Source organism: Ctenopharyngodon idella, chromosome 14, assembly GCF_019924925.1.
Source record: "Ctenopharyngodon idella isolate HZGC_01 chromosome 14, HZGC01, whole genome shotgun sequence".
Lineage (NCBI taxonomy): Eukaryota > Metazoa > Chordata > Actinopteri > Cypriniformes > Xenocyprididae > Ctenopharyngodon > Ctenopharyngodon idella.
Window position 1 is genome coordinate 5,715,741 of NC_067233.1, and position 20,207 is coordinate 5,735,947.

A 20,207-nucleotide genomic window follows, 5' to 3' on the forward strand; every position below is an offset into this window, starting at 1 on the left:
ATCGATGTGTCTTCATCCGTACGTGAGGTGTGGGGCTGCCGTAGTGCTCCAGTGGTGCTGTGTCCGGTCTAGACTTCCTCTTTGCCCGTGACTCCAGCTGCCTGGCTACTCAAGCGGCAGAAGAGGCAGTGGGGAACCGGTAACCAGCTGCAGGTTGACAGGAGATAAATGGCTCCATTAGTGTGTCTGGGCCGCAGGGCGGAGTCTGACCCACTGGCCCACCCAGCACCACAGTAAGCTACTTACAAACATCAAACAACATACTTCCTCATCCTGGACGGACCTGCCAGGGAACGCTAGCACAGTGAGTTATCTTGTGTCCTGGCTGGAATGGCCTATATTGTACCATCTGGATGGTAGGTCAGTGTTATGGCAGGTTTATGAAAGATTCCAGTGTCATTCTGGTTTTACTTCATATTGAATTCTAATATTTTTGTCAAAGTTTGAGGAAATGTTTCATTTCAACGTAAATTGGATTACACTATCATAAGGTATACTGGATTGCCATCTTATCGACCACCTTGCTCTCTAGTTGTCAGCCACGTAAAAATCCATGTCAGTCAACCACTAGATTAAATATTTCTGGTATGGAGAAGTGCTTAAACTGATGTAATGGTATATGTGATACTTAGCTGTATTTCTGACTCAGATGGAGTTTGTTATTTAGACTTTGCATTGTATGAACATATTTCTCATATGACTCACTCCACTAAGGACAATGGCTTGTGATTTTGTTTTGTTTTTTTGTTTTTTTTTGTTTTTTTTTTCTCCCTTCTTTGGTCTATGTAATGTGGACAATACATGTATTCTAAATAACGATTAAAATATGTAAACTGCTAAACTTTCTACTATACCATTTAGATAGATAGATAGATAGAGAGAGAGAGAGAGAGAGAGAGAGAGAGATAGGGGGCTTTACATTAACAAATGCGGGTGGATTTCAGCAGTGTCGTGTAACACAGTCTCTCCTACTAGATACTTTGGCAGGTTGAATTTTATATATAATATATAAATTTTTTCAGTTGTTGCCTTTTAAAAAGGCATCTGAAATAATAAACTAAGTGCAATGTAGTGTTGTCAAAAATATCGATTTTTCTATACATATCGATTCTGAAATATCTGAAACGCTTCCAATACTTTTTCCGCAGAATAGATACATGATACCTTTCTCGCTCTCTCATCTCTCCGACAGCAAGTTGACCCGCAAACCCGCCTCCTCTCACTCACTTGTTTCATTTGCTCCATGATGAATATTGTTGGTGTTACAGGGCTTGCATTTCGGTGTGGGATTGCGCGTAATATTTCACATAATTTTACTCATTCCCGCAGATTTTGTGCTCACACCCCGCCTCTCAGTACTAAACTGAGTTCTTTTTCACTGCTTATTGCGCTCAAACAGTCAAATACACACAAAATAATGTCAAAATGCCAGTCTTGGTGAATATTCACGTAAACACAGTCAGTTATGTTTGAACGTAAACAGTTGAGAAAGAAAACGCATGTGTAACAGTATAATGGATCCTTGTGTCAGGTCTTAAAGTGACAACAGCATCTGCTGCCAAAAAGTTAATGTCCAGCCCTGGATGGATGGATGGATGGATGGATGGATGGATGGATGGATGGAAAGTGAATTAAACTAAATGTTTATGTAAATGTGTGTGTGCCCATCTTTGTAGCTGACTAGTCTTATCTAAAATTAACCACAGAGACAGTTTTAGTGACCCTTTATATGTGTTGTAAGTAATCATTGTCTCATTATCATTGTATGCATATAATTCAAGGAAGAGCAGTCCTTAGAGACATTTTAAAAGCGACTTGTCCCTATTGTTTAGACAAGGCTAATTGTCATTGTTCCAGAAATGCCATACCTCTCAGTGACGCATTGGTGCCGTGTTGGTTTTTCTTTTTTCTTCTGTCCTAACAGACACAGAAAAAGCGGAATCCCAGGAGAACCTGACACTGGACGATTAAATGCAACTGCCATCTTTTAAACTAGCTTTGCTTAGTATTTGTTTTTTATAGTGGGTTCTCTTGAGATTATTTGAGAAAGACGACATTTTGTATTACCTTTGGATTTTATTAGCAAATATATCAGCAGCGAGGCAGCTAGGGTTGCTTTTAGGCAAACATGTTAGGCACCTGATGTACGTGTGCGCCTGCGATTGAGCACTAAGTAGCTTTGTTAAATCATTACCATATGAGTCATCTCTTATAGAGACTGCTTTTCGTCTTTTTTATTCCAATTCAACATCAAAGGGGAAAATAATGCCTTAATCAAGCCGAGAACAGATCAAATAAACCAGACTCGGCTCTGAGTACTTGTGCATCCATGTTTGTGCCTGAGAAGGGCTGTTCATGAGCAAAAGCAGACTCTGATCAGCCTCCATATGGAGCACTTCATCATAATCAGATTATATGATGTGGTGTCTTTCTTTGAAAGCAGTAAACTGTTTGCTTCTCCACTTCTCCAATCCATCACTTGTTCTGCCTGTTACACTTAAAATAGACGTTTACGTGCTAAACCTCATGACTCTCTCTGTATGTTTTAAATATCTGCATTTAAAACATCAGATTTGTATAGGGTGCTGGAGTACATTGCTGACCTCATCACTTCATTGTGACCTTCATTAAGCCCCACCTTAAAACCACTGCTGACTGTTTCTTCTTCAGCAGAACTGCCAGATTACCAGGCAAGCTTTTGCTCTTTTCTAATCTTAAATCCTGTGTGTTTGAATAATTGTCAGTGCAACTAGCAGTGGAGATTTAAAGGGAAACCATTTAAACTTATATAAATAAGTTAAAGGGTTCCTTGATTATGATTTCATTTATTTAACTTTAGTTAACGTGTAATGTTGCTGTTTGAGCATAAACAACACCTGCAATTTACGACACTCAAAGTTCAATGCAAAGGGAGATTTTTTTTTTTTTTTTTTTTTTACAGAAATTGCTTTTTAAGGACTTAAACAAATGGCTGGTAGGGACTACAGCGAGCTTCTTACCAGGTTAATGACATCACAAACCCCAAAATTTACACAAACCCTGCCCCCGAGAACACGCAACAAAGGGGGTGAGGCCATGTTGGGCTGCTTTAAAGAAGAGGAAGAGTTGTTATAGTAGAGTGTTGTTACCATGCTGTCATTTTACGCTAGACTGCTTCACAAACGAGGGTCAATTCAACGCTGGATTTGCACAAAAGATCAACATGACGGCACATGCTAGTCGATGAGTTAAATCAACTCCACAGCAACTACATAAATTTATCCACTAACCATTCAGAAATGTCCAGTTGCATTCTAAAAGTTGTAACTTCTTCCTGAGTCTCTATCAGTGTCCGACTCCGGTTTGAACAATGTAAGGCTGAACACCTTCGTCATTTTGGCTGTGTGAGATTCTCCAGCTTTGTTGTTGTTGAGCAACCGAAGCGTGAGCTGTTAAAGCTCCACCCTCTTCTGGAAGGGGGGCCGGGAGCAGCAGCTCATTTGTATTTAAAGGGACAAACACAAAAATGGTGTTTTGCTCACACCCAAATAGGGGCAAATGTGACCAGCTATAATAAATGATCTGTGGGGTATTTTGAGCTGAAACTTCATAGGCGCATTCAGAGAACACCAGAGACTTATATTACATCTTGTGAAAAGGGGCATAATAGATCCCCTTTAAGAACAGTTCAGTTAACTCATGCTAATGGTTTCAGGTGTCTGAGTTAGAGTATTTGCCTCAATTCTGTTTCACAGTCTCCACAAGTTTTTTGGCCAGTCATTCACACTCAAAATATGTGTGTAGGGAGGCAGAGAGAGAGATTTTGTAACCATAATTGTTCAAAAGTGTACAAAAAGAACTTACTGTTGATCGGCACCTCTGCAAACTGGCATCTTTTTTTTACAGGATTCAAAATCTCCCACACTGGCGAGAACTTTTTTGGTCGCGGGTTGAGTGTCTCGCTTTAGTCTGTCATCACCTCTGACATCTCTACACACTACGTCATCATCTTTTTTTCTGTTTTATGAAAGATGGCACCTAACATTGAGGTGCAATGCTGCCACCTACCATGTTGGAGTGTCAATTAGATATTTACATTGTGGTATTAACATGATGTCAAACTTTGTTTTTTTAAATATCATGGTTTTTGTCAATACAGAAATAGTGTGACACCCCAGTGCAAACTTTCAATGATTCCTTTTCTCGCAGAACCCTCCTGCTATCCATCAAGGTGACTTTTACATAAGGACAGAAGTTCTTATTACCATAATATCTGCAAGTTATTTATTTTTTTTCCCCAGCAATGACTTCATCCAGTTTCCCACTGGTCCACTGCTGCTTTAATCACATGCTCTTCTTGGCTTGCCGTCATAAGTGCCTGTCGAGTTAAAGGTTTAGTACAAAATCTCAGGATGTCTGCTGACTTCAAGAGCTTTTGGCTCTTCACAGGAGCTGTCAGATATTTTTAAGCAGCAGTCAGGGGCTTCAGTTTCCTTGTCAGAAATGGCAGTAGCTTGCTGCTCCAGTAGAGCCGTGTGTCTAGAAGATTCTGACACGCTCAATAGCCATTTAAGACGATGGAGCTGAAGCCTAATGTGAGAATGATAGCATGGAGATGGACGGTGTCGCTGTTAGATCAGAAGGTGCGGGGAAATGTGATAGACTAAGGCAATGTGATCATAGCCTTTTACGTGTGCTTGGTGTCCTGCATTGATTTGTATGTAACATCAGAGATGGAAATCATTAAAAGCCACCCAGCGGTCTGGTGCAATCGATATGAATTCACATGGCTGCACACAGGCTCAATGAGGAGAGATGGGAATAAAAATTAAAGCTCAAATAATAATAATAATAATAATAATAATATATGAATGAATAAGCAAATGAATAAAAAATTTTTATTTTTAATATTATTATTATTATCTGTATTTTTTTTTTAAATATTATATAAATAATAATTATAATAATATAAAATAGTGCTGAAAGTCTCACATTAATCTGCTCCAGGAAACTGTGTCTTTAAATTCCCTCATTTTAGTGCTACTGCAACCAAAACTATGATTACTGTGACTATGTGTACTGTTTTGTGCAGTAAAGTTATATTTAGCATGTTCATATTTGACTGCAAATTCAGACAAAAAAACCTTTTTTGTCTATTTACACATACACGTCTGTTTATACTAGAAGCGTTTTAGCTGAAGATGTTTCACATCCCACAATGGGCGCTTCAAGTGTTGATTATAATGAGAGCAATTTACTTTTGGCCGCACTGTCTGGTGTACACATGGTGTCAGAAAAACCGCCTGACATAAGTATATATTAGAATTATATATAATTAAACAGGACGTTTACCGTAACAGTAGTATAGTTTCTTCATAATTTCCTTGTTTGTATGACTGTAGGCCTATATGTTAACCAAACAGGCAATGTATCATCATACTGTATAAAGTACAGTTCATTAGCTGAAAAGACAAACACATTTTAACATGCAGGCTGGAGGCGCAGGTGCCCGTGCTCAGTGATGTGATGTGCTGATTTGGGCCCATTCATATTCATCAAAGCAGAAACATTGTAATCTGCTAAAGCCCCTCCATTAAAACAGAAGCGATGTGGCTCAAATGTATGATTTAAAATAAACGTGCAGAAGTGGTTTTACTTCGGGGGGGTTAGCTTTAAACTGTTTTAAGTGAAGTGATGCATCATATTGGGTCTTAATCGATGGACAGAGGAGATGTTGCTTGATGACATTGATTTGCTTTGCTGAAGCCCAGCAGGTGTAGGTGTGTGTGTGTGTGTGTGTGTGTGTGTGTGTGTGTGTGTGTGTGTGTGTGTGTGTTTGTGTGTGTGCGTGCGTGCGTGCGTGCGTGCATGCGTGTGGTGCTGTGCTGTTTACTGTTCCAGAGCATATGTGTGTGAATAAAAGTGAATGATATGTCAAGTCATGTATGCCTGTTTAATCCTCATCTGTCACAATGACAATGCAGCTTGAAGGCAATCCTTGATCATGTTTTGACATTTATGTTCTCTTAGTTTGAACTTGCTACCACTATTGAGCCAAAGATAATGTTTTGTTGTTAACAAATGAATGTATGTTTGCTATCATTAACCATACTGCTTGCTAGTGATTTTCCGCTCAAAAATCAATCTTTCACTCTTAAAAATAAATAAACATAAACAGTGATGCCATAGAAGAACCATTTTTGGTTCCCCAAATAATCTTTCAGTGAACAGTTCAGTTAAAAGAACCATTTTAATCATCTATAGAACCTTTTTTAACTTTTTGTCCAATGGAAAGGTTCAATGGATGTTAAAGGTTTTTCCTGGAACCAGAAATGCCAATAAAGAACCTTTATTTTTAAGCCTTAGTTGTCATAACTATTAGGTTATTATAGTATGATTTGTTTTTTTGTTTTTTGTTTTTTTTAGGCATGTAAATTTAGCTTAGTTCAGTGTCCAATTTCAAAGCACTTTATTAGCATAATTTGTATGCAGCATCAGTACACAACAAAAACAGTGAAAAAAAAAAAGAAAAAGACCATAATGAGTTTAGTTTAGTTGTTTTAGTCATCTTTATGGCTGCCAGTGTTAGCAATTTCCTGATTTAAAGGGATAGTTCACCCAAAAATGAAAATTCTGTCATCATTAGAAGGAAGAATGTTTGTAACCAAACAGATCTCGCCCTCCATTGACTACTAGTGAGGCGAGATCTGCTTGGTTACAAACATTCTTCCAAATATATTCCTTTTTGTACAGCAGAATAAAAAAAATGTAGACGTTTGGAACAACTTGAGGGGGAGTAAATTTTCATTTTTGGGTGAACTGTCCCTTTAAACTATTTACACACAAGTCACTGACTGTGTGTACCTTTTTGTTTTTGAGCGGAATTTCTCTTTGTGCTGCTTTTGCCATACTAAAATTGCTTGCCACTAACCCGTAGCTATCCGCCGCACAGGTGACTGACCAGCTTCTGTGGGATTTGATGTCACCTTTAGATCGGTTCAATTGAAGATGGAAACACTGGAGTCCGAGCTGACGTGTCCAATCTGCCTGGAATTGTTTGAGGACCCTCTCCTGCTGCCCTGCGCCCACAGCCTGTGCTTCAACTGCGCCCACCGCATCCTGGTCTCGCACTGCTCCAGCACCAAGCCTCTCGAGTCCATCTCTGCCTTCCAGTGCCCCACCTGCCGCTACGTCATCACGCTCAATCAGCGCGGCCTGGAGGGCCTGAAGCGCAATGTGACGCTGCAGAACATCATCGACCGCTTCCAGAAGGCCTCCGTCAGTGGGCCCAACTCCCCCAACGAGAGTCGTCGGCCGCGGCCCTACAGCGCCACGCTCGGCGGGAGCGCGAGGGGCAGCCCCGCCAGTAGCGCCATGTCCCTGGAGCGCGTTGGCTGCCAGTTCTGCGATCAAGAGCCCCCGCGGGAGGCGGTCAAGACGTGCGTGACTTGCGAGGTGTCGTACTGCGACCGCTGCCTGCGGGCCACGCACCCCAATAAGAAGCCCTTCACCAGCCATCGTCTGGTGGAGCCGGTGGCGGATGCTCAGCTGCGTGGGCTGGCCTGCTTGGAGCATGAGAACGAGAAGGTGAACATGTACTGCGTGGTGGACGACCAGCTGATCTGCGCTCTCTGCAAGCTGGTGGGACGGCATCGCGAGCATCAGGTCACCTCGCTTAGTGATCGTTTCGACAAGCTTAAGGTGAGTCCTGAACTTGATTTTTAAGGCAAGACACCGCAGATGTATAGGGTAGAAAATGTAACTAATAGAAATCAATTTACTGATTATACAGAGCCTGGGAAGTCACCTGTAGGAGAAAATAATAAGACCCACAAGTCCATGGCCACAGTTTTGCAATTCATCCCCTCAGTTTATAAACCACATGTTCAGATTTGTAAACCGTACCTTTGGTTTTTCAATCTGTACCCACAAATTCATCCGTGCTTGCACTTTCGCAGTCAATTAATGATTAATAAACCGAGGGAACAATTTAAAGGATTAGTTCACTTTAAAATGAAAATTACCCCAAGCTTTACTCACTCTCAAGCCATCCTAGGTGTATATGACTTTCTTCTTTCTGATGAACACAATCGGAGTTATATTAATAAATATCCTGACGCATCCAAGCTTTATAATGGCAGTGAACGGGAAACAATGAGTATGAAGCTCAAGAAAGTGCATCCATCCAAAGCAAAACGTACTTCACACGGCTCCAGGGGGTTAATAAAGGCCTTCTGAAGCGAAGCGATGTGTTTGTGTAAGAAAAATATCCATATTTAACAAGTTATAAAGTAAAATATCTAGCTTCCGCCAGACCCCCTTCCGTATTTAACTTAGGAAAAAAGCATAACTGACGTCGCGTAAGTTGCGTTTTTTTCATAAGTTGAATATGGAAGGCATAGCAAAAGCATTTTGAAATGCAAGAGTTTTACACTTTCTTTGTAAGTTGAATCCGGAATGCGGTCTGGCGGAAGCTAGAAATTTAACTTTATAACTTGTTAAATATGGATATTTTTTTACACAAATGCATCGCTTCACTTCAGAAGGCCTTTATTAACCCCCCGGAGCCGTGTAAAATACATTTATAATGGATGGATGTGGATGGATGCACTTTCTTGAGCTTCATACTACGTTTCCCGTTCACTGCCATTATAGTGCTTGGATGCGTCAGGATATTTATTAATATAACTCCGATTGTGTTCATCAGAAAGAAGAAAGTCATATACACCTAGGTTGGCTTGAGGGTGAGTAAAGCTTGTGGAAATTTTCACTTCAAAGTGAAGTAATCCTTTAAGAATCTGTAAGTCCAGTTTATAAACTAAGAGGACGAATTGCAAAACCGTGGCCACGGATTTGCGTGTCTTGTTTTTTTTGTTGTTGTTTTTTTCTCCTACAGGTGACTTCCCGGGCTCTGTATGATTGCATTAAGGATTGCAAATGCTATGTTATGGCAAATATGCCAATGAGGCATTACCTAATTAATTATGCAATAATTTGCATACATTTCCAAAACAGAAATCTGAACATGGATAAAGTCAGGTTTCAAATTCTTGTTTTATTATTAGAGTCAGGTTTTTAAAAAGGACATTTTGGATATCTCTTTTTATCATACCATGAGTCAGAAAATACTGTCATAAAATCTGACAAATGATATATGAACAAACCCATCTGTAAAAACATTCAGATTATAGAAATAAAACTTACGTTTGGTGTATGTAAGTGCTACTAAAGTGGAGATTTCTGGCTCAGTGGAGGGAAAAAAGTCATTTTGAGAATATTTCTGTTGTAATTATTATCTACAGACGCAAGTAGATAAAGTGCAATGAAATAAACACTTTAAAGTGTATTTTGAATGAAAAAACAAATGAAAAAAGTCTAAAATCTCAAAATTGGTTAGTGCATGAAGAAATTTTGTTTTTTCCTGAAGTGCCTTGCCTTAAACAGCTGTTTCTATAATGAAGTGCTAATAACAGTGAAGACTCATCTAAATGAGCAATAGAAAGGGTTCTTGTTGACAGATTTTAAGTGAAATAGTAAAATCTTTGTTGTCCTGCATCATGTATTGTAACCATTTATGCAAAGTTGTTTTGTTTTTCTCTTTAGTAAGCTAATTTCATTTCATTAGCATCAACCTTACTCATTCTATGCAATATTTGTTGGCCTTCATAGTGGAGTGCTTCATGCATAGTAGCAGCCAGAACTGCCCAGCTGTTCCTTTGAGCAGAACTCATTATCATATTAGATGAGTCTGCAGTCCCTAAAGCCATTCTCTGTTCGGCACTGAAACGCAATGCTGACCTACTACAAAGAGCCTGATTGCTGAATCAGGGCTAAAATACAGAAGCTCACACAGAGCCACAGAGCTCCCAACCTGTGAATACAGTCACACCCGTCAGTATAATCATGCGCAGCTGCAGAAGGCCAGAATTACATCCGTGCTTTGTTTTTTCAATACCATCATAACTTCAGAGTGGTTCTTTATAGGTTTCCTCCAGATCAGCTTCCCATTACCTCGATTATCCCTGCGAGTGTCGAGTTACAAGAGAAGAGCAGGTTAAGGTCGCTAGCGCTATGTGCTTGTTGAGTTCTCATGGGGTGGATTTGTTAATATGAGCCCAAATAGAGGCCATTACACCACTTCCATGAATAGGCCGCCATTGACTTCTGCATCAGCATTATAATAGCAGGCGTAGAGGGCACATGTGATCTCCCTGTGATCTCGTATCCCAGTTGACCTCTTTGTTCACACCAGCTCACACAAAGGAAATTCCGATCATTGACGCATGCTCGCCCAATCTGGTTTTTGAAGAAAACGATGCAGCTCTGCTGAAACTGCCTCGATTGTGCTAGATGAACTTCATTGTGTGTTGCTGAAAGTCAATACCTGAGAAAGTTGCTTCTGTTTTGTCCCAAGGTCTTCTTGCAGGGAAACCGAAAAAAGGCTGGTAGTATGCAAAGGTTACAGCATCCAGATCGACATTTAATTTCCTCTAGGAATCCCGGCGGACTGAGAGGATTACCTCAGTTTTGAATTACTCACTGGAATGTTGTCTCCATAATTACTTCTTGTGCTGTTGGTGAATACATTCCACCCGGTACCTGTAACAGTCTTGACTTGTTTTGTTTAAAAAAAAGTTGTGCTATGTGTATGTATAAAATAAGATGCTAGGGCTAAAATGCACTTTAATGCAATTTTAATGCAAAACGTCCGGATTGGGGATTGTATCTACATTGCAGAGGCTTATTTGAATGTTCCCCTGCTGAAGCTTTGAACCTGTCTAACTTTGAACTTCCAATCCACAACCTGAGAATAGAGAGAGAGAGCAAAGACGCCGTCAGGGCTCAGGGCTTCAAACTTTTAATCTTCTTCCGGCTCAAGTAAAATGAGAAATCCTTGTTTGTACGTAAGCTTCACGGTGGATGATGATGATTCAAACAGTTCCACGCGTTTAAATGAGCTCTGCCGTTTCCTAGTCGACATTCGCAGAATTGCATATTACAGTTATTGTGAAGCCAAAACTGCAGACTCTCCTGCAGTAAACTCAGGGTGAGGTATAGGTTTGCACATGCTCATGTCCTGAAAAAACAAGAATTTGTCTGTGAGTAAATTTTCTGTTCAAATGTTTTTCTTTTTGCTAAAACAATAAGTGGTTTTGGTATGTATTTTATGCATTTTGAAGTTAGTGTTGTGAAATGCGACACTTAGATCGCTGTTGAGCAGATTCGTAAACACCTTTGATTGGCCATTATGTTCACACGCTCATCAGATATGTCTGTGATTGGCTACAATACTTCAAAAACTTGTTGTAAAGAGACATCAATGACACTCTTCACCGAGCGCTTACACAGATACACACAAGAATTTAGTATTCGAAAATTTCAGTATTCGGTACCAATACCATTAGAATTTAGCAGTTCTCTGTACCAATTTCGGCACCAGAGCAAAAACTTTTAAAGTAAGTACTTTAGAAAATGTCCCGTTTTGTCTCATCCATTGGTGATCACTGTCAGTCATTGCAATTTAATATGGTTATCAATCCAGAAACGTTGCAGTGTACTTAGCAGCATGAAAAACTAAACTCTCGTGAAAACTCCCATCATACTAAAAAGCTGTGGCTCGCGTTGAACAAAACAAAAAGCAGATTCTGATTAACCTACTGACTAGCACTTCTGATAGGCCATTGCGTTCACACACTCAACAGATATGATTGTGAAGGGCTACAATGCTGAACGCTTGTAAAAACACACTGTAAATAGAAACCTTTGATGCTCAGAAAGCCCTCAAACAAACACAAACGAGAGCGTCTATCAGCAGGTACTGAATATACCCGGTAGTAGGTACTACCGGTACTGCAGAAATGCATACTCTGTAAACTTATTTATTTATTTAGTTAGTTAGTACCAGCTGGTACTAGTAGTATTTGACAACCCTAGTTGCTTCCATCTAAGCAGAACCATTATACATAAAAAATTACACTTTTTTCTCCATTTTCCCCATATGTGAAGTGTAGTTCAGGAATGGCTAATTTTGCATCTAGAAAGCAAAATACATTAATTTAAACACACTACTCTTCAATATATTTTTTTAGAAAGAAATGGATGCTTTTATTTAGCAAGGATGTGTTCAACTGCTCAAACATGAAAGTAAAGACTTTTGCGTTGTTTTAAAAAAATCTATTTAAAGTAAATTATTTTAAGAACTCTATTCTTCAAAGAATCCGAAAAATGTATCCACAAAAATATTAAGCAACACAACTGTTTTCAACATTGATAATTATAAGAAATGTCTATTGAAAACCAAATCATCATATTAGAATGATTTCTGAAGGACAATGTGACACTGAAGACTGAAGTAATGATGCTGAAAATTCAGCTTTGAACCACAGGGATAAATTACATTTTAAAATATTTTCAAAAATGTTTCATTTAAAATTAGAAAAATATTTCACAGTATTCCTGTTTTTACTGTTTTTTACTGTATATAAATGCAGCCTTGGGCAGCATGAGAGACTTCTTTTAAAAACATAAAAAAAAAAATCTTTTGACTGGTAGTGTATGAAAAATATGTTTGATAATTGGGTTTTCAGTGTTGATCCTCTCATGCATTGTTACAGGCAGCTAATTGATTGAAGAGCAGGTACTTCAACTTTGTGTGCTATACTTCAAGGAGCTAATGAGCTGCCATTCTTTTATAACCTCATCAACACCTCTTCACGCACTCTCCACTTCTAAACAGCAGCAGAAACGAGCCAAGACAAATATTATGTTTAGGCGTGTGCTGTCCAATGCACTCAGCATGCGTCTTCCATCCTCCTATTGATCTCACCCGTCTCCTGCGTTTGAACGTGACTTACATGAGTAACATTGGACGGTGAGGCCTTCAAAGCATGACAGCAGTCTCACAAACACTCAGGGATTAGGTTTTACAGAGCCAAAACACAAAATATGAAAAAAATTGGCGATTAAAGGCTTAATTTCTATTTCGGAAAAGTTGCAAGTCGCAGCAGTCAGCTTTGATTAAAGTTCCACCCGGTTTGGCGTTTGGGCCTCTTACTCTAAGCTCCTTAGGGAAGCCGTCTATCTTCTCACAGATATATGAGCCCAGCTCAGCAGACACCAACTCGCCAAATTCTGCTGCATTCAATGAGCCATCAGTAGGCCGCTGGGGTCATTTTCAAAATGTTCCTAACAGACGGTTTTAAAAGCCAAAAGAGCAAGTCAGCTGAAACGATGATCGATAGGAACTGGGCTTTCCTTCCACCTCAGCCTCAGCCAGATTTCCCTACTGCAGCCACATTGGCCTGGTTTTGCCTGTCCTTTAGCCCAAGGTGTTCAGAGGAGATAATGCAGGAGGCAATATGCCATGCTTATGAATCTAAGCACTATGGAAATACTCCTCATTGAGGGTAATGATAGGTACAGATTTTGTGTGCACTTACAGCTGTGCTCTGACTTACACCCCTATTCAGAGGACAGATTGTGACCCTCAGTATCAACTATGTTGTAATAGTCGGTGTTGGGCAACCTATTTGAAGTGAAAAAATAAGAAAGTAAAGAAATTAAACGTTATATGTGACCCTGGACCACAAAACCAGTCACAAGTAGCACAGGTATATTTGTAGCAATAGCCAACAATACATTGTATGGGTCAAAATTATCAATTTTTCTTTTATGCCAGAAATCATTAGGATATTAAGTAAAGATCAAGTTCCATGAAGATATTTTGTAAATTTCCTACCGTAAATATATCAAAAATGTATTTTTGTGAGTGGATATGCATTGCTTCGGATTTTCAAATATGGATATGCATTGCATTTCAAATAGTTTTATCTCAGCCAAATATTGCCCTATCCTAACAAACCATACATCAATGGAAAGCTTATTTATTCAGCTCTTTCAGAGGAAAAATTGACCATTATGTTTTGTTTTCAGGGTCACATATATGTATATATACAGGGCTAATTGCGGGTGGATTTCAGCAGCGGCGTGTACTTTGTTCCGCCACTTTGGCGGATTAAATTTTATAATATAAAACATTTTGCAATTGTGGTCTTTTAAAAAGGCCTCTGAAATAATAAACTAAGTGCAATGTAGTGTTGTCAAAAATATAGATTTTTTCAATACATGTCGATACTAAAATATCTAAAAAGCTTCTAATACTCATTTTTCACAGGATAGATACACGATACCAGATGCGCTTTCTCTCTCTCTCATCTCTCCGATAGCAAGTTCACACACAAACCTGCCTTCCGTCATTCACTCATTTCATTTGCTCCAGATGAATATTGTTGGTGTTACAGGGCTTGAATTTCAGCGTGGGATTGCATGAATTGGGCATAGTTTTACTCACTCTTGCAGATTTTGTGCTCACACCCAAAGTGTACGCACATGAAGTTCTAAATTGTACTAAATTCTTTTTCGCTGCTTATTGAGCTTAAACTGTCAAAAACACAAAATAATGTCAAAATGGCGGTCTTGGCAAATACAACTGAGAAAGAAAATGCATGTGTAATAGTATAATGGATCAGTGTGTCAGGTCTTAAAGTGACAGCAGCCTAATATACCTGCTGCCAAATTATGAGATAATGTTAAAAATATCTATATGGCAGTTTTTTCCCCATGGTATCAATGTCAAAATTGTGACCAATGAAAATGCTGAGTGGCTAGTAACTTTGGAAAACCACTAGCCACAGTGACAATAATGTCAAGCCCTGTATGTATTTTCTAAACTTTGAATTTGATTAAAGGATTAGTTTATTTATATATATATATATATATATATATATATATATATATATATATATATATATATAATATAATATATATATATATATATATATATATATATATATATATATATATATGTGTGTATATATATATATATATATATATATATATATATATATATATATGTATATGTGTGTGTATATATATATATATATATATATATATATATATATATATATGTATATATGTATGTTTGATTATACCTCAGATAGCTTGGCCGTAAAGCTGAGTGTTCAAATTGTGACACTACATCAAAAAATCCTTTTTTTGATGTAGTGTCAAAAAAAGGACTACATCAAAACTACATGAAAAACTTGTTACTGAAAAAGCTGTTCTGTTTTAAAAGCAGCTAAGCTACTGTCATGCTACTGAAAACACAGTTAAATTTCCCACAGTAGCATTTCTCCTTTTAGTTAGTTAGTTACGCTCCAACTCTGGTAATAGTCTATTACAATAAAATGGGTTTTAATGGGTTTTGCTGCTATTACTGCTTTTTGGAACATGTCTCTTTTCTTTTTCTCTCCCATCTGTATGGAGGCGTGCCAGTACTTTGCAGCTGCGTGAGAACAGAGTGAAGCAAGAGTGCTAGTTGTTTCTGTATGGAGGCGTTCAGAGACATTCTTTGGGGCTTTTTTTTTTCTCTCTCCTGTGTAAGCTTGCACATACCTGGCACATGATTGCGTGCAAAAATGACCACATGTGTGTAATGCATGGTGCATGCTGTGAAGAGATATAGTGACAGGTTATTAGAGGTGAATATAGAGGCTTGTTATTAAACTGCTTTGAACCTTTCACTCCCCATACACAATTAATGCAGAGAGAATCTAAAAAGCTTTTAAGAGCAGTGAAGTGGAGTCATCAGCCTTACAATGCGATCAACCTTCTTCTCTCTCCCCTTTGGTCTCCAGGTTCAGGAGTTTCTTGAGTGCAGGGGGACTAATGTGGTGTTTCTCTACTTTGTGCTGTGGTGTGAAGTGCAGAGCACCACATATATCATTTTCCAGCTGTATTCATGATGGACAATATCAGTAATGCTCAGAGAGTGGGATTAAAAGCTGTACTGGCTCTGGTTTTAAGAGATTATTCCACTCAGTCCTTGCACCTCTTTGAAATGGGATTTATGTATTAGTAATTCATGTAGAGTCTTTTGCACTCATGTTCTACCTTTATTTCTTATTTGGCCTGTCGTGGTGCTGTACTCCAAATTCCTGTAAAGTTCCATCTTTAAAGAATTAGTTCACCCCAAGATGAACTCATCCTCATTTCTTTCCAAACCTGTATGAATTACATTCTTCGTGTAACAAAAGGAGAAAGTTTGATGACTCTGTTGGTCACTACATGAAATTACAATGCAGTCTTCAAAAAGGACACGAAAGTATCAAATAAGTACTTCTGAAGCTATACAACAGCTTTTTGTTAAAGTAAAAAAAGTAGGAAGTAGTAATTTGTGAACATCCCAACTTCTTTTGAGTTAAATCATTTTATGAATCATTTGATTCAATTCACAAAAAAAGATCTGAATGATTCATTCATGATTCGGACTGATCTGGTTCTTAAGTTCAGTCATTGTCGATCTGTTTCTCTAAAGAATACTTTAAATATAGTGCGTATGTTTTAATGTACTATGTGTCACGTTATGGTGGAGAAGATGACGAGGCGAAGCATAGCAGCATAAACATTTATTAAATAAAACAAAAGAATGATATCCTACAAGAGAAACAAACAAAACAGTATGACCAAGAACTGGAAGAACTAAGGCCAATATATACAAAAGATAATGAACTGAATACAAAACAGGTGTGATATAATCAAAGAACCAATGAATCGTATAACAACAAAAGAAAAAGGGAAATAATGAAAACAAACTAAAAGTCCTTGAAAATGAAACTGAAACAACAGACACTATGTGACTGTGATTTTTTTTTTTTTTTTTATTATTATTATTATTTTATAAACTAACCATCCAAATGAATCAATTCATTAAAATTATTTGGACAGAATCAATTATCTTAGGCCAGCACATTTGATTAGTCACTAAAATAGCTTGACTATAAAGCTTATACCCAGTTCAGACTGGGTTCGATTTTAGCCCGATTTTGCCACGATCTGCTTGACATAGGGTGTCGTGGGGATTCGTAAACAACAATGGCCGTTGGGAAGCAAGATTCAATTGTTTCAGCTCGTGTAGTGTGTCATAGTGGATGACAACCTATGCAGCGTCTGCGAAGCTTCACGACATCACGACAGAAAGACTAGCATGTTTAGTTTTTTTTTTTCAGTTGTCCACGACGAGTTTCGTCACGTGTGACACTGGCCAATAGGAGCACAGAAGCGCCACATGCTTTCAAACATGTGGAAATGAAAGAGGGACAATGGTATCGTTCCTGCTAGGTGCAATTTTACAATGGAGGAAATGTTTGTGGAGCTATGGCAAAAATACTCCTGCGTTTATGATGTTTCCTCGAGGGACTTTTGCAACAGAGTGAAAATAGGTAAATAAAACATATGTTACCTCAGTTCTCTTTGGAGGAAATCCAAATATCTATGCATTCCAGATATGTGTCTACTTTTGGGCTTTTCTGACGACAAGACAGAGCAAAATACGCTGCTAGCCATTGTTTGTTTACTCGCATCTTCTGCCAGTCGATATTTCCGTCTTCTTGATGAGAGCACGCACGTTGTTGAAGACGGCAAGCGATGAATGGTCGGGTAGCAACGTGTAGTTTCTTGTCCACAACAAGATTTTAGGAGTCAAAATCGTATTAATCTGACACAGTGACTATCATAACCGACAAAAATATTGTGTAGTCTGAACCCGGCACAGCAATGGTTTGTTTTTTTTTACACTACATCACTACATGTTGGGAAAAAGTAGCATGTTAAAGTAAAAGCTGCTCTCATACTACTGAAAAACAGTTAAATAAGTATTGTTTCTCATTTTGTGCAAGAGTTATATAGAGCACTTTTTTGATAACCATTTATTTTAATTGCTTGAGCAATGAGCAACCAGCACTTTCTTCAGAACTTCTCCTTTTGTGTCACACAGAAAAAAGTCATTCAAGTTTGGAATTTTAATTTCAGAATGAACTTTGCGTATTTTTTTTTCTCCCTGACTCTCTACCACAGTTCTCACTGTGGTTTTCACAAAGAAGTGGTTTTGTTCAAGCTTTGATGTGGTGACATTTATCTGCATTCCTACATCTTTGTCAGTCAACAGTTTTCAGCATCTAGTGTGGTTCCTAATACATTCTTTACTGTTCTGCGTGGGTTGCGGTCGGTTGTGAACAAAAATGCTTTGTCTTTCTATCTTTTCCGGCCATGTTTTCGAAGATCAGAAATCTTTTAATTGCTCCACATCCACTTCCATCCAAGCTATTCTAATCCCAGCAGTTTAAAACTGAGGTGACCTGGGTCATCCATTATCTCTGCTAGGGATGCTTGGCACTTTTCCGCCAAGAGTTGGAATGTCAGAAGACAGTTCAAGGTAGGAATTTCCTGCGGCCTCTCACCATCAGGAAAGGCTGTGGACATTCCAGCTCATCCTGCGCAACTGAAACATGTTGTCCAGCAGCCAAGAACTCTGCCTGTCCTAGGAGAGAACAAGAGCGGGGAGTGTGAGACCACAAGCACGTCTGCAGTGTTTCTGAGACCTCTTTCCTTGTTTCTCGGCCCCTGAGGAATCCCGAACCACCTCCTCCTTTCCTGGGACACTCATTGACTATGACAAGACGTCCCTTCACCTATTCTTCCCCTCCGGCTTATCTCTACTTCTGCCAATGAGTTGAGGAGGAGAACAGACAGCCTGGATCTTATCACAGACAAATGAAGGTCACTGTGAACATTGGTCGAGATGGAACAAACTTAATGACCCCATGATTTTTTTTTTTTTTTTTTTACAGTATGTTGGGCCGTGTCATTGGTATTATCCCTTTTTAAACCAAAAAATAGGCTACTGTACAAAATTTTGGTCGGTAAGATTATTTAATGTTTCTTAAAGAAGTCTCTTAAGATCACCAAGGCAGGCAATTATTTGTCCAAAAAATACAGTTAAAACAGCAATATTGTGAAATATTATTACAATTTAAAATAAGGGGTTTCTATTGTAATATATTTTAAAATGTAATTTGTTCCTGTGATGGCAAAGCTGAATTTTCAGTGTCATTACTCCAGTCTTCAGTCTCTTTCACACAATAATCCCAGTAAATTACCGTAAAATTACCAGAATGACTTTACCGTTAAATACACAAATATGCGGTTCACACAAGCAGTGCCGTTCTGGATTTTTACCGTTAAGAGACTATTCACACATCAGCGCCAATAACTTAAAAAATTCTGTGTTGTCAGTCATCGTAAAGGACCTTTTTTTTTTTTTACTTCTGAATGACAGGTGTAAGGGGATGATCAAACAGAAGTTTGTAAGTTTTTGCTCTTAAAAATATAATAGTACCCAACTGCAAAGCCCCAGCACTGATTTAAGAAAGACAGTATTTAAAGTAGAATTTAGACTAAATCAGTCTGGGTCTAAATCAATCTGGGTCAGTCTGGGAATTTAGACTATATTGATCCTTCAATTTAATTCTCACTATTTAAACATTTAATTTAAGCAGGCGGAAGGCACTATTCATTTTTTGATAGGTGTTTAAATATCCCATTCTCCATGCAACGGACCTCTATGAGCAAACTTAAATAAGACTTTCTATCTTCACCAGCGAGGAAGTATTAAGTTGGCACAGTTGGTCCTTGGAGCATGCCTGGCTCTCAAGTCTTACTCATTTCAAGCGTTTGACAGAGTCTGGAAAATGTGATATATTGCGGGTCCCAGACTGAGTTTTCATTCTAAGGTTTTCTGAGATTTTTTCCTTGCCTATTCAGCCCACTTTAAAGAGCAGGCACCTCATGCATGCTTTATTCCCAAAGCCATACTTAATGGACTGTTAAAAATGTCACCTATCAGCTGTCCGTAGTGCAAGTGTCAAAGAGCCCGGGGTCCAACAAATCTGCCATGCTGCCACACACAGGAGAATTCCAGCAGTGAGCTTATTTCCCATCGTACAGTCTGTTTATCTTGACTCTAGCGTTAAGCCTTGTGCCATGCATGCTAATTATTCTAGAAGATTAGAACCCGAGGAGGTAAAAATAGTTTGTGCCATCTACGTAATTATACATTCTGCATCACAATGTGATCCAAAATCCTTTCCCTATCAGTACAGAAAAGCAAGGTAAAGAGTGAAATTATAAATGAAATTTCTTATTTAACCCCCACCAGGCACTAACTAATAGCTGTGGTATATTAGTTTGAGAAAGGAGAAAGTCCTTTGCTTGTAAATTTAGATTAAACAGTTGCTTCATTGCTATGATAAATATTTATAAAATTATTTATGTGTGCAATGTTTTTTATTTATTTTAAACTGATGATTTACTTACTTTTCTAGTGTAGATTT

General features: G+C 38.4%; 1 protein-coding gene across 9 annotated transcripts in view; it reads left to right on the forward strand.

The window, feature by feature from the left end:
- The window catches only part of mid2 (midline 2), a 148,262-nt gene that overhangs the window by 73,217 nt on the left and 54,838 nt on the right, over nucleotides 1-20,207 (forward strand). For 5 of the 9 annotated variants that reach the window (XM_051918466.1, XM_051918467.1, XM_051918469.1 and 2 more), the window contains one exon: nucleotides 6,972-7,680. In XM_051918466.1, coding sequence (XP_051774426.1) covers nucleotides 6,988-7,680 — 693 coding nt within the window. In that variant the 5' untranslated portion in view covers nucleotides 6,972-6,987. Of the gene's footprint in view, nucleotides 1-6,931; nucleotides 7,681-20,207 lie in introns of all 9 variants that reach the window. The other 4 variants (XM_051918462.1, XM_051918468.1, XM_051918465.1 and 1 more) reach the window with 1 other exon arrangement.